The sequence below is a fragment of the Rhinatrema bivittatum genome, chromosome 3 (genome assembly GCF_901001135.1).
Source record: "Rhinatrema bivittatum chromosome 3, aRhiBiv1.1, whole genome shotgun sequence".
Classification (NCBI taxonomy): Eukaryota; Metazoa; Chordata; class Amphibia; order Gymnophiona; family Rhinatrematidae; genus Rhinatrema; species Rhinatrema bivittatum.
Genome location: NC_042617.1, coordinates 544,552,877 through 544,567,927, shown reverse-complemented (window position 1 = coordinate 544,567,927; position 15,051 = coordinate 544,552,877). Strand labels below are relative to the sequence as shown.

At 45.3% G+C, this 15,051-nt stretch overlaps 1 protein-coding gene across 3 annotated transcripts in view; it reads right to left on the bottom strand.

Moving 5' to 3' along the window:
- The window catches only part of TBC1D32 (TBC1 domain family member 32), a 661,976-nt gene that overhangs the window by 587,778 nt on the left and 59,147 nt on the right, over positions 1-15,051 (bottom strand). For all 3 annotated transcript variants that reach the window (XM_029596414.1, XM_029596412.1, XM_029596413.1), the window contains one exon: positions 7,074-7,235. In XM_029596414.1, the coding sequence (XP_029452274.1) occupies positions 7,074-7,235 (162 nt within the window). The remainder of the gene's footprint in view (positions 1-7,073; positions 7,236-15,051) is intronic.

Below are 15,051 nucleotides of genomic sequence, written 5' to 3'. Positions count from 1 at the left end.
CAGTGTCGCTAGTACTGGGGCTCAGTGCTATTTAGTTAGCGCTAATACACCACTGGTACAGAGAAATGGAACTTCTTCTAGGCCAGCACTGAGTCTTGCAGTGCCTGTGAGGGGCTCACAGATACATGAGAGCAGTGGTGTATTAGTGCTAACTAAATAGCGCTAATACACTAAATGTTGAGATTACTTACCTGATAATCTCCTTTTCCTTAGTGTAGACAGATGGACTCAGAACGAATGGGTATAGTATCCGCGTGCTAGCAGTTGGAGACGGATCTGACGTCAGCACGGGGTATATATACCCCCACAGGAAGCGTAGCAACTTAGTAATCTTCCTTGCAAAAGCTGTTATGGATGTGTGTACTGACGCTCAGTGAAAAGTGAAACAGGATTCCCCTGACCGATTGATAGTAGCTGGAGACCGCCAGCATTCCCAACCAGAAGGCGTTGACACCTGGTAGAGTGTACACTCTCATGGAAATAGATGACATGGCTTACCTTGACTCTGTGAACCCCATGTACACAGGCAGCTGGGCGGGATGCTGAGTCCATCTGTCAACACTAAGGAAAAGGAGATTATCAGGTAAGTAATCTCAACATTTCCTGGCGTGTAGCCAGATGGACTCAGAACGAATGGGATGTACAAAAGCTTTACTCCCGGCCTGGGCGGGAGGCTGCCTGAGGACCATGTAGTACCGCCCTCGCAAATGCTGAGTCCTCCCTAGCCTGGACATCCAGACGGTAGAACCTGGAGAAGGTATGGAGGGAGGACCATGTCGCCGCTTTACATATTTCTGCAGGCGACAGCATCCTGGATTCCGCCCAGGATGCCGCTTGTGCTCTGGTAGAATGAGCCTTGACTTGTAGAGGCGGAGACTTCCCGGCCTCCACGTAAGCTGCTCTGATAACTTCTTTAATCCAGCGGGCGATGGTGGGCAGAGAGGCTGCTTCCCCTTGTCGTTTCCCGCTGTGCAGGACAAACAGATGGTCTGTCTTTCGTAGTTCTTGTGTCACTTCCAGATATCTAGGCAGCAGTCTGCTATGTCGAGATAGCGTAGCAAACGTCCTTCTTCAGATTTCTTCAAACCTGCCGTGGTAGGCAAGGATATGGTTTGGTTAAGATGAAACTGTGAAACCACTTTCGGTAGAAAGGAGGGAACCGTGCGAAGATGGATAGCCTCAGGAGTGATTCTGAGAAATGGATCCCAGCAGGACAGTGCTTGTAGCTCTGAGATGCGGCGTGCTGAACATACAGCCAGCAAGAACACCATCTTTAAGGTTAGAGAAAGGAGAGACAGGCCCCGAAGGGGTCTGAAGGTGGATCCCGCGAGGAAATCCAAAACAAGGTTGAGGTTCCATAAGGGCACAGGCCACTGCAGTGGCGGACGGATATGCTTGACTCCTGTCAGGAAGCGAGAAACATCTGGGTGCTTGGCAATGGTCTTGCCATCTCTCCTGGGGCCGTAGCAAGACAGCGCAGCCACCTGAACCTTGATGGAGCTGAGGAAGAGACCCTTCTGAAGTCCATCTTGCAGGAAATCCAACACAATAGGGATTGTGGTCGCATGTGGATTGGTGCCATGAGTGTTGCACCATGCTTCGAATACTCTCCAGATCCTTACGTAGGTGAGGGATGTGGAAAACTTGCGAGCTCGGAGGAGTGTATCTATCACTGGCTCCGAGTAACCTCGTTTCTTCAGTCTAGCCCTCTCAATGGCCAGACCGTAAGAGAGAATTGAGCTGGATCCTCGTGGAGGATGGGTCCTTGATGTAGAAGGTCCCGGAGAGGAGGCAGGGGAAGAGGCTCCCCTGCCAGTAGTCTTCTCATGTCCGCGTACCAGGGTCTTCTTGGCCAGTCTGGTGCCACTAGAAGAACTAGGCCCCGGTGTTTCTGAATCTTGTGGATGATTGCGCCCAGCAGAGGCCACGGAGGAAAGGCGTATAGCAGAGTCCCTGGAGGCCATGGCTGAACCAGGGCATCGATTCCGTGTGAGAACGGGTCGCGCTTGCGGCTGAAGTATCTGGGTACTTGAGCATTGGACTTGTCCGCCAGTAAATCCATGTCCGGAATCCCCCAGTGATCCACAATCATCTGGAAGGCTGTGGGTGACAGCTGCCACTCTCCTGGATTTAGGCTTTCTCTGCTGAGGAAGTCTGCCGTGGTGTTGTCCTTCCCGGCAATGTGGATGGTGGAGATGTCCTGAAGATTCGCCTCTGCCCAAGCCATCAGTGGGGCGATCTCCAGAGATACTTGTCGGCTTCTGGTTCCGCCCTGACGGTTGATGTATGCCACCGTGGTGGCGTTGTCGGACATCACTCGGACTTCAGTCTGTGAGCAAATCGAAGGCATGCCAATCGGACTGCCCGAGCCTCTAGACGGTTGATGTTCCATGCTGACTCTTCTCCGCGCCACCGCCCTTGTGCGGTGAGTCCTTTGCAGTGTGCTCCCCAGCCGCTCAGGCTGGCATCTGTGGTGAGCAGGGTCCACGTGGGGGAGGACATCCTCGACCCCTTGCTCATGTGGTTGGACTGCAGCCACCACCGTAACTGTGTCCGGACTCTGGCAGGCAGAGGTAGGTGCGTGGAATAGTTCCATAGACGAGGGCTCCAGCGAGAGAGCAGGGAGTGTTGTAGAGGTCGCATATGGGCCCTTGCCCAAGGTACCACTTCCAGGGTGGATGCCATGAGACCAAGAACCTGCAGATAATCCCAAGCTATGGGTCGAATGGCTCCCATCAAGTACTGGATACGCGTCTGAAGTTTCAACCTTCTCTTGGTAGTGAGACTGACTGTGTCTGCCTGCGTGTCGAACTGCACTCCCAGGTATTCCAGTGACTGGGAAGGCTGTAGGCAACTCTTGCTGAGGTTGATTACCCAGCCCAAGCTTTCCAGAAGGGCGATCACTCTGTCGGTTGTCCGATGTCAGATGACATCACCCACTTGTATGGCTGAACTCTGTCTTGCTTGTCCAAGGAAAAACGTATGCTTAAAATCAAACTTTTATGCGTGTACTTATATGTGCATACTCACCGGGGCTATTTTCAAAAAGTCACATATATATAAAACCAAGATTTATGCTTGCAAGTGCTTTTGAAAATTACCCATAATAAATACATTATCCCATTTCTGAAATATTCTGCACTTGCAGTCTTGCTTGGGACTGTCAGAGGATTTGTGTTATCTGGAAGTATCCATGTCTGATCTTGTCAAGAATCCCCTGCTTGCTATAATTGTGAGGTTCTAGAAATTCTGGCTTCAGAGCAATGTTATCAAACTACATGTTTTTCCTGGTTTGGGTTTGATTATTATTAAACACTGGTAAAAATCATTTTTCACAATACAGTTTTTGTCAAAAAACTTTAAGGTTTAGGAGTTAGCTCAATTGGAAATTCTAAATAGTCTGTATTATTTATTTTGTCTTATTATTGATTAAGGAGTGTCTGACTTGTTCTTCCATCTTGCAAATTTGTCACTGTTTCGAGCATCAGCAGTCTTTTCACAATAGCAACCTAATACTTCAGTGGTTATTTTCAGAGGAATCTATATCAGTTCCAATATTCAATCTGTTTTATGCATATTCAATATTAATAAACTGTTTGGGATAAGAGTAATTTCTATCTCCTACACTGTGGCAGCTTCCACTTCCTCCAACAACCTACAACACTCAGCACAAGAGCAGGTATGCCCATAGGCTATGGGAAGCAGCAGCAGCAAAAGCAATGCAAGAAAAAAGCACTTCCTGCTTACCTCCCCCAAAGTCACTCCTGCTATATAGCAACCAACAGGCCGATACAATACAGTGCGCTTTGGCGGAGCGCACTGTTAACCCACGATTGGACGCGCGCGCTTTACCCCTTATTCAGTAAGGGGTAATAGCGCGTCGAAAGCGCGCGTCCAACCCCCCCCACCCCCCCTCCGAACCTAATAGCGCCCACAACATGCAAATGCATGTTGATGGCCCTATTAGTTATTCCCGCGCTAATTTCAGAAAGCAAAATGTGCAGCCAAGCCGCACATTTTACTTTCAGAAATTAGCGCCTACCCAAAAGGTAGGCGTTAATTTCTCCAGGCACCGGGAAAGTGCACAGAAAAGCAGTAAAAACTGCTTTTCTGTGCACCCTCCAACTTAATATCATGGCGTTTTTGGCTGCTCATTTACCACAAGCATCTACTGCAGCTTTGGAGTAGAATGAGAATAGGCTCTATGGCAGGGGTCGGGAACCCATGGCTCGCGAGCCAGATATGGCTCTTTTAAGGGCTGCATCTGGCTCGCAGACACGTGTCGCCATACTTCGCGGTTCCCCGCTGACCCAGCTGCTCCCCGGTCCTCCGCCGCCCGGGCTTAAAATGCTGTCAGCCCGGGCGGAACGCGGCAGGACAGCTGGAGTCAGCGGCACCGGCGTGCTCTCTTCTCCTCCCCCCCCCCCCCCCCCGCGGCCCGGAAGAGGAAGTGGAGAGCATCGGGTGCCTGCGCGGGAAGAAGAGACCACACTAGCATGGTCTCTTCTTCCGCGCAGGCACCCGATGCTCACCACTTCCTCTTCCGGGCCGCGGGGGGGAGGAGAAGAGAGCACGCCGACTGGAGTCATCCGGGTGCCTGCGCGGGAGGCGTCGGGTGTCAGCCGGGTGCCAGCGGTGGAGTCATCGGGTGCCTGCGCGGGTCTTCCCGCGCAGGCACCCGATGCTCTCCACTTCCTCTTCCGGGCCGCGGGAAGAAGAGAGCACGCCGGTGCTCTCTTCTTCCGCGGCCCGGAAGAGGAAGTGGAGCGCATCGGGTGCCTGCGCGGGAAGAAGACTGCAGCGCGGCTCGGAGGAAAATGAAAATCTTCAACCGCGGCCGATGGGACTCCGCCTTCGCCTCCGCGAGGGCTGAAAATGAAGGAGGTTAGCGTTGGGAGGTGGCTGCTGCTGCCGCGAGTTCCCGGGGGGGGGGGGGGGGGGGGGGGGGGGGGAGAGAGAGAGTGAATGAGCGAGCAAGCATGTGTGTTTGAGATCCTGTGTGTGTGAGTGAGAGATTGCATGTATGTGAATGATTGAGAGCCTGTATATGTGAAAGAGAGTATGTCTGTGATTGAGATCCTGCCTGTGAGAGAGAGAGCATGAATGTAAGTTTACCATTGGGAACCTGTATGTGTAAGTTTGTAATTGAAAACCTGTTTGTTTGAAAGAGTATGTGTGTATGATTGAGATCCTTTGTGTGTGAGAGAGATCATGTGTATGTATGATTAAGAGCCTGTGTGTATAAGTAAGAGAGAGATCATGTGTGTCTGTGTCTGATTGACAGCTGGTTTAGGTGATGGAGCATGTGAGTATGTGATTGAGAGCCTGTGTTTAAATGAGAGAGAGAGACCATGTGTGTCTGTGTGATTGAGAGCTGATTTAGGTGAGGGAGCATGTGAGTATGTGATTGAGAGCCTGTGTGTAAATGAGAGAAAGAGAGGACATGTTTGTAAGCATGTGAATGAGAGTCTGTGTGTGAGAGAAAAAGACAGCATGTATTTATGTGATTGAAAGCCTGTGTGTGTGTAAGCGTGAAAAGATAGACAGCATGTGTGTAAATGTGTAATTAAGAGCCTATATAAGTGAGAGAGAAAAAACATTTGTATATGTGAGTGACTGAGAGCATGTGTGTATAGGTGTGTCATTGAGAGCCAGTGTGAGAGAGAGCGCTGGTATGTGACTGAGAGAGGAGAAAGTTCCAAGCAAACCACCCCACCTCCTGCTAATTCAGAACAATCTCAGGACACCTGGATATCAAACGTTCCCAGGTATGCAGAGCAAAAAAATTTTTGTATCCTTATTATTTTTCATTACTGGATCTTTGTGTCTGCTATTTTGAAATATTTTGTTGGTATCTGGAAATGTTTTATATGAGTTTTTAATTATTGGATATTCCACTCATCAGCTGTTTCGAAATATGTTCTTTTTGTTAGTACAGTTTTACTGCTGATGATTTTATATTTCTTGATTTGTTTTATAAGGATGTGTGATGTTTCTTTTTTCCTTTGTTACACTGCATACAGAGACTCTGGCTTGTTGCAGTTTCCAATTCAGTTTTTGTCTGCATGCTTCTTGTTATGCGTTTTGGTCTCTTTATTCTATGTTAGGTGAGGGACAGCACGTGATTCAGGTGAGGTTTTCTGCTGGCGTGTAGTTTCTGTGTAGGACTCTATAGCAGCCTGACTTGGTCCGTTTTCCTAATAGGAGATGTATTGGTGTCTTAAGGCCTGGTGTAATATTTTCAGAGACTTATTGTACTTTAAAAGTGTGATCTTACATAAAATGCACACATTTACTTGTATTTAGTTTTAAACATATTGTATGGCTCTCATGGAATTACATTTTAAAATATGTGGCGTTTATGGCTCTCTCAGCCAAAAAGGTTCCTGACCCCTGCTCTATGGAATGCTCAGTTAGCAAGTCATAATTATTAAGAATAATTGTATTAATTTCTTGTGAAAATGCTTCTGTTGTCATCTCCTTATTATCCTATAATTATGATGTCCAAATGCAATAAGATGAAATTCTAAATTTTTCTTTTTCTTCTGTATTTGATTTCCTTGCATTAGACATCAGCTTTTCTGTAAAGAGTTTATATCTTGGAAAACATTTTCAAAATTGAAAATAAAGAATTAAAAAAAAAAAAAAAACTGCTTTTCTGTGCACCCTCCAACTTAATATCATGGCGATATTAAGTCGGAGGTCCAGAAAGTTAAAAAAAAAAAAAAAAAATTTTGAAATCGGCCCGCGGGTGCTACTTTTACTATATCGGCCCGAAAATGAGGCAGGTGGGGGACAGGGAAGGGTAAGTGTGTGCCACCAAATGTTTTGTGAATTCCTAAGATCTGAAACAATATTTCCATGCCTATTGCACATAAATCATACAGAAGTGACTTTTTTTTATATAATGAAGGTTAAGCAAAAGAACACATTTGTGAGAAATTCAAGCCCCTATTTAAAAAATGCCAATTTGTAAACACAGACAGACTTTTGAAACTATATAGCTTATGCATTTAGAAAATACGCTGAACAGTATATACAATTCATTAAAAATTATGCATCTATATACTCACTCTTTAGTTTCACGAGTCTTTTTGGTAACATGCTGAACAAGAGTGTCATAACCGGATCCCTCGCCCTGACTCTGAGCAAAAGTATAGTTTTCAGTTTCCCCCTCAATCACAGAGCCCAGGCAGTTTTTAATGTAATGTCTAAGGTATTTCACAAATTCATAGCTGAAAAAAAAAAAAACAGAAATTGCATTAAATACGTTTTCATCCATCCTGTACATATCTGTCTTTTAATAATAGAGTGAGGTTAATATTCAAAAGATTTATTCAGGTGACTTTTGGAGTTACCTGAGATCTGAATATTTTCCCCAGTTCCCCAAATAAATTTTGTCCACACAACTTAGCACCTGCACAAAACTAAGCCAGGTAAAAAGAGAAAGTGCTGAGGGCATTCCCGGGGTGCATTTTCATTTTGTCCAGGAAGCTGATATTCAGCGCTTTGTAGACAACATTAGCTGCGGATGTTTGATTGAATAAATACCCATCTTAAAGTTACCCGGATAACTTTAACCAGGTATATTCACTGAAACATTTATCTGGGTATGTTCTGCTGAATATGTGTTCTGGGTAAAGGTTACCTGGGTAAATTTACTTGGATACATTTTCTACTTGCCAGATCACTGAATATTGACCTCATTGTTAGCATTTCATCTTTAATACTTTGACTCATGCATGAAGAGATAGTCAGAGAAATAACACAAAAGCTGTCTAGCACTCAGATGCTACATAGGAAAAAGTCCTGCCCCAACTGATGTAAAATTTGTTTTATTGATAATTTCCTTTCCTCGAGTCCTGCTAGACCAGTTCTTGCACATAGGAAGTCTTCACCTCTCAGTTGTCAGAGACCTCACTGTGGGCCATAAAGGAGGTATGCTAAGCAGTTGCTGGCAGCCTTCTGCCACAGCAATAGAACAAATACTTGTACGGATAAGCCAGTCACCCTAAAAGGAACATATGACTGAACCAAACTTTGCAGGCCTGAGCAACACAAGATGGAAATCATACATGCAATGGTTTCTGCTGTTTTTAATGCCTGTTAGAACTATACTGAGGAGAAGCAGCAGCTACTGTTCTTCATAACGAGCAATCTGTTTTCACCTTACAATTTAGCTGGTACTACCGCATACAAATGTGCTAAGCTGTGGCCTTGACAAATTCTGTATCCAGTCATAAGATCTAGCATTGTTCACCTGATGTTGTCCAACTCATACCATAATCTCCATGAGAATATGCATACCAGCTATGAAATTATTTTGAAAGACCATCAATCCTATGCCAGTGAATTGTGGTAATAGTCAATCAATATCAGATTTTGGACCATATGCATATTGCATTAAGTCCTGATGAAAAAAAAAGGAATCCTGAATCTGAAAGTCCAAAGTCTATCTCCACTCCATACACTGCATCCATCTCTTGCATCCCAAGACTTTGCACAAGACTTTTAACCTAAGCTTCAAAACTAGGCTCCTCAGCCCAGCCCTGCTCCATTAACTTTGGAGTACTTGCCAATCTCATCCTTGCCTAAACCCCTGCAGGCCAAGCCAATCTTTGATCCTGTCCCTTGCCTACATAGCTTGCAGAGCTTCTGCAAGCACTTTGGGTCCATCATCACGAGATAGTGGTGTTAACCTGTCATTTGCCCTCCAGAGGTCCAGCTACCTGCCTTCCATGCTAAGACAGATGACCCAATTGCAGCAGAGAGGCAGAGATCCTAAGACCATCTTTGTGACTTCTTTATACACTCCTGATCAGCAGAAGATAAACTGGCTAAATTACTACTTTAAGCTGGCAATTACTGACAATGCAGTTAAAATGTGGAAGATAATTTTGAGCTAGATACAGGTGTTTTCATAATCTTTATAACAAGAGTGATTTACTCTGTTAAACCAGAAACCTAAAAACAATATCTATCATATATAAAACCATTGTATATTTTATGCCTACCGCTAAACACCATTCGCCCTCTCCAGATCCTACAGAATGCAGCTGCAAGAATCCTACCAATAAAATACAGGATTGAATACAAAGTCCTTTCCATCTTACATAAAATTATATACGGAGAACAAAAAAATTGGCTAAGCCCCTACATACACTTACATACCCCAAGTAGAAACCTGAGGTCAGCAAACAAAGGACTCCTAAAAACACCAACACATTCAAATCAACTCACCTCCACCCAAAATAGAGCCATCTCCCTTGGCAGCCCAAAACTATGGAACTCCCTCCCGACTAAGCTAAGAATTTAAGAAAACCTAAAAACCTTTAAAAAAGAATTAAAAACTTGGTTGTTCAACAAAGCATACCAATCCACCCAAAGGATCATCTAAACATCGCCGTCCTCCAACACAGCCTCATGACTAAATGAAATTCATCACATCTATGCTCTTCTTAAATAAGAAAGAACTCAAACTGAACTTTATCATTACTTATGTTATTTCCTAAGCCTTATAACAGTTTGTACTTTACAACCATTGTTAAACCCCCATTTCCCTATAACCTATTTTGTAAACAGTTATGATAGAGTTATTTTAACGTTTCCGAATGACAGTATATAAAACTCCTTAAAAAATAAATAAATAAATAAATAAATAAAATGCTGCTACAATAAAACTATTATCTATCTCTAAAATGTTGTAGAGATTCTGCTCCCTTTATATGAACGTCGAGTCGCTTGCTATCTGATTTACAGTAAATAAGTCAGATGATTCGTAACTATAGTAAAACCCTTGCATACCAATCTCGCCTTTAAAAAAATAAAAGTTGGCACCTGACTAGGATTCTCGAGGCCTTGACAGTGATGTTCATATCTGTAGATGCTGTGTTCCTGGGCAAGTCCTGGACTGGACTAGCAGGATTTAAGGAAAGGAAATTATTAGATAAGAATAAATTTTACAGTCCTTTCTTTCCTGCTAAACCAGTTCCTATGCATGGAAGTTAGCTAAGATGCACTTAGCCAGGAATGAGGAAGACAGCGTTGCTTTAAGGACGCCTGCCTTGGCTTGTACATCCAGCCTAAAATAGCTTGTGAAGGAATGTAAGGATACCCAAGTGGCCACTTTACAGAATTCCATTAGGGAAAATGAGGATGCCTATGCTCATAACAATGCTTGTGTCCTTGTGGAGCATAGAGTGCTGCCAGAGCTTGCTTACCTTCCCATGAGCAGATATGTCAAAGCTATTGTATCCTTAATCCATCTATCTAGTGTACAAATGCCTATATTCTAGTAAAATACCTTACCTTGGTCATACACACAGAATATAGACAGACAGACCTTCAGCAAACACAGAATAAAAGACCACCATTCCCTGCAGCCTCTCACTGGGCCAGGAAGAGAAGAAGGAAGCAAGAACAATCTCCTGTCATGCCCAATAAAGGAGAAGTTGGCCAACTCCCACACTGGCTGATGAGGAGAGAGCAGCCTTCTACTGGGCCTGTGACACACCTCACAGGACCTCGCAACACACGGTGTCCTGACATACCTGCTGAGAATCATTGCAGTAGACAGTCATTTAAAAACTGGAAGGCTCAGGCACTACTGAGAAACATCATCCTCAGGGCTACTGAGTGGCCCAGTTTTTGGAAAGAGACTTTGTTACTCCTTTATTTTTTTTTTTTTTTTAACTTATATCCTCAAAGCAAGCCTTTTATCTACGTTTGCCACTTAGACATATCCAGCTAACATAGACACATAGAAACATAGAAATGACGGCAGAAGAAGACCAAACGGCCCATCCAGTCTGCCCAGCAAGCTTCACACATTTTTTTCTCTCATACTTATCATTTTCTCTTAACTCTTGGTTCTATTTCCCTTCCACCCCCACCATTAATGTAGAGAGCAGTGATGGAGCTGCATCCAAGTGAAATACCTAGCTTGATTAGTTAGGGGTAGTAGGGGTAGTAACTGCTGCAATAAGCAAGCTACACCCCTGTTTATTCCCTTTACCCAGACTATGTCATACAGCCCCTATTGGTTGTTTTTCTTCTCTCCTGCCGTTGAAGCGGAGAGCCATGCTGGTTATGCATTGAAAGTGAAGTATCAGGCCCTTTTGGTTTAGGGTAGTAACCGCCGTAACAAGCCAGCTACTCCCTGCTTTGTGAGTGCGAATCCTTTTTTTTTTTTTTTTTCTTCTCCCCTGCAGTTGAAGCTATTCTGGATATGCATGAAGCCTTAGCTTTTCTTATTCCCCTGCTGTTGAAGCAGAGAGCTATGCTGGAAATGCTTGATGTATCAGCCTCTCCCATGCCATGAAGCAGAGAGCCATGCTGGATATGCATCGAAAGCGAAGTATCAGGCACATTTGGTTTGGGGTAGTAACCGCCGTAATAAGCCAGCTACTCCCCGCTTTGTGAGTGCAAACCCTCTTTTCTTCTCCCCTGCCGTTGAAGCAGAGAACTATGCTGTATATGCTTGGAAAGTGAAGTATTAGGCTTATTTGGTTTGGGGTAGTAACCGCCGTAACAAGCCAGCTACTCCCCTCTTTGTGATAGCAAATCCTTTTTTCCACATTTCCTCTTGCCGTTGAAGCTTAGAGCGATGTTGGAGTCACAGTAAGCATCTGTATGTTTATTTAATAAGGGTATTGTCTTCGGGCAGTAGCCATCTTTCTGGTGAGCCACCCACTCTACGTTGGCGGTCTCTTGACTTTATGGATCCACAGTGTTTATCCCACGCCCCTTTGAAGTCCCTCACAGTTCTGGTCTTCACCACTTCCTCCGGAAGGGCATTCCAGGCATCCACCACCCTCTCCGTGAAGAAATACTTCCTGACATTGGTTCTGAATCTTCCTCCCTGGAGCTTCAAATCGTGACCCCTGGTTCTGCTGATTTTCTTCCTACGGAAGAGGTTTGTCGTTGTCTTTGGATCATTAAAACCTTTCAAGTATCTGAAAGTCTGTATCATATCACCTCTGCTCCTCCTCTCCTCCAGGGTGTACATATTTAGATTCTTCAATCTCTCCTCGTACGTCATCTGATGAAGATCCTCCACCTTCCTGGTCGCCCTTCTCTGTACCGCTTCCATCTTGTCTTTGTCTTTTTGAAGATACGGTCTCCAGAACTGAACACAGTACTCCAGGTGAGGCCTCACCAAGGACCTGTACAGGGGAATAATCACTTCCCTTTTCTTACTCGATATTCCTCTCTCTATGCAGCCCAGCATTCTTCTGGCTTTTGCTATCGCCTTGTCGCATTGTTTCGCAGACTTCATATCATTAGATACTATCACCCCAAGGTCCCTCTCCTGCTCCGTGCACATCAGCCTTCCCCCCCCCCCCATCGAATACATTTCATTCGGATTTCCACTCCCCATATGCATGACTTTGCATTTCTTTGCATTGAATCTCAGCTGCCATGTCTTCGACCACTCTTCCAGTTTCCTTAGATCCCGTCTCATTCTCTCCACTCCTTCCGGCGTGTCCACTCTGTTGCAGATCTTAGTGTCATCCGCAAAAAGACAAACCTTACCTTCAATCCCGTCCGCAATGTCGCTCACAAAGATATTGAACAGGACCGGTCCCAACACTGATCCTTGCGGTACACCACTTATAACCGCTCTCTCCTCAGAGAAGGTTCCATTTACCATCACACATTGTCTTCTGTCCGTCAACCAATTTGCAATCCAGGTCACCACATCGGCACTCACTCCCAAGCTTCTCGTTTTATTCACCAGTCTCCTGTGCGGAACCGTATCAAAAGCTTTGCTGAAATCCAAGTATATGATATCGAGTGCTCTTCCTTGATCCAATTCCTTGGTTACCCAGTCAAAAAAGTCAATCAGATTTGTCTGACAGGATCTTCCCCTGGTGAATCCATGTTGCCTCTGGTCCATCGATTCTCCGGACTGTAGATTGTTCACTATTCTCTCTTTCAGCAGTGACTCCATTACTTTTCCCACCACCGAAGTGAGGCTAACTGGTCTGTAGTTTCCAGCCTCCTCCCTGTTGCCACTCTTGTGAAGCGGGACCACCACCGCTCTTCTCCAATCACTCGGCACCACTCCCGTTTCTAGGGATCTATTGAACAGGTCACACAGTGGAGCCGCCAGAACATCTCTGAGCTCCCTCAATATCCTTGGATGAATACCATCAGGCCCCATGGCTTTGTCCACTTTCAGGTTCTTTAGCTCTTCCCACACATTTTCTACTGTGAAAGGATTTTCATCTATTCCACTTCCCTCCAGTTTCTTGTTGTGTAGAGATGGTCCTTCTCCAGGGTCTTCTTTAGTGAACACAGAGCTGAAGTATTTGTTTAATATTTCTGCCATTTCTTCGTCACTCTCCACACATTGATCATTACCACCTTTCAATTTTGCTATACCACTTTGGACCTTTCTCTTTTCGCTGATGTATCTGAAAAATGTTTTGTCACCATTTTTTATTTCCTTGGCAATCCTCTCTTCCGCTTGACTTTTTGCCAACTTGATTAATTTCTTTGTCTCCCTCAGTTGATTCAAATATGCTTCTTTGTGCTCCTCCCTTTGGGATCTTTTATATATCTTGAATGCTGTTCTTTTAGCTTTAATTTTGTCAGCCACCTCCTTTGAGAGGCCCTGATTCACTAAGGGGCAGGTTTTATAAATCTGCGCACACGCGTACTTTTGTTCGCGCACCAGGCGTGAACAAGAGTACGTGGGATTTCAATAGATATGCGCGTAGCCGCGCGTATCCATTAAAATCCGGGGTCGGCGCGCACAAGGCTGCCCAAAATCGGCAGCCTGCGCACACCGAGCCGCGCAGCCTGCCTCCGTTCCCTCCGAGGCTGCTCCGAATTCGGAGCGGCCTCGGAGGGAACTTTCCTTCGCCCTCCCCCCACCTTCCCCTCCCTTCCCCTACCTAACCAACCCCCCCGGCCCTATCTAAACCTCCCCCCTACCTCTATCACGAAAGTTACGCCTGCTCGAAGCCGGGCCGGCTGCCGCACTCCATGTTCTGGTCCAGGGGCCGCTGTCACGACCCCGGACACGCCCCCGGGCCAGAACCATGCCCCCGGACACGCTCCCGAAACACTGCGTCGCTCCCGACACGCCCCCCAACATGCCCCTCCATGCAAGCCCCGGGGCTTGCGCGTGCCGCCGAGCCTATGCAAAATAGGCTCGGCACGCACGGGGGGGGGGGGCTTTGGGGTAGGTTCTTTGGGGGTGCGCGCATATCTTACGCGCGTACCCCTTTGAAAATCTACCCCTAAGGCTTTTCTACCATTCTGTGTCTATGGGAAAAATACTCAGTAAATAAAGCCCTAAGATGGGATATTCAGCAGTACAGTTATGCTGCTGAATATCCCCAAAGAATTCGCTACCTGGATAGATAGGCCTAAACTTAGATGGATAAGACTTGTTATTGAACAGGTCTAACTTAGCTGGAGAAGTTATCTGTCTAAAGCCGAAAATTGCTACTTAGCCAGATAACTTATCTGACTAAGTAGCGCTACCCTGATTCTCACATTGCTTGCCGACAACTTATCTGCTAACTAGATAGCTAGATAAGTAACTTATATAACCAGATATTTAGCAGCTGCAAGATAGCGAGATAAATCTGACTTTTCTGGCTATCTAGCATCTGAATATTGACCTCTTTAGTTTTACTTGCAATTATCTTCTGATGCATTTTCATATTTCTAGGTAAATATTACTGATATATCAACATTTTCCATGTAGTAAATATTCCTGCATTGTTTAAGAACATAACATAAGATTTGCCATACTGGGTCAGACCAAGGGTCCATCAAGCCCAGTATCCTGTGTCCAGCAGTGGCCAGTCAAGTCGCAAGTACCCAAAATTAAATGAATAGATCCCAAGCCACTAATCCTTATTGATTAATACTTCAGCGTTTATGTGTATTCCAACCTATGATCCCTTTCATTGGTAACCCCCAGAGAGCAATATTAAAAACCTAGCCTTATGCCCAACACCCGTTCGTTACTCCAGCCTACATTAGGCCCCATATCTGTTACTTTATGTTGTTAACCCCAACTATTTTTATCCA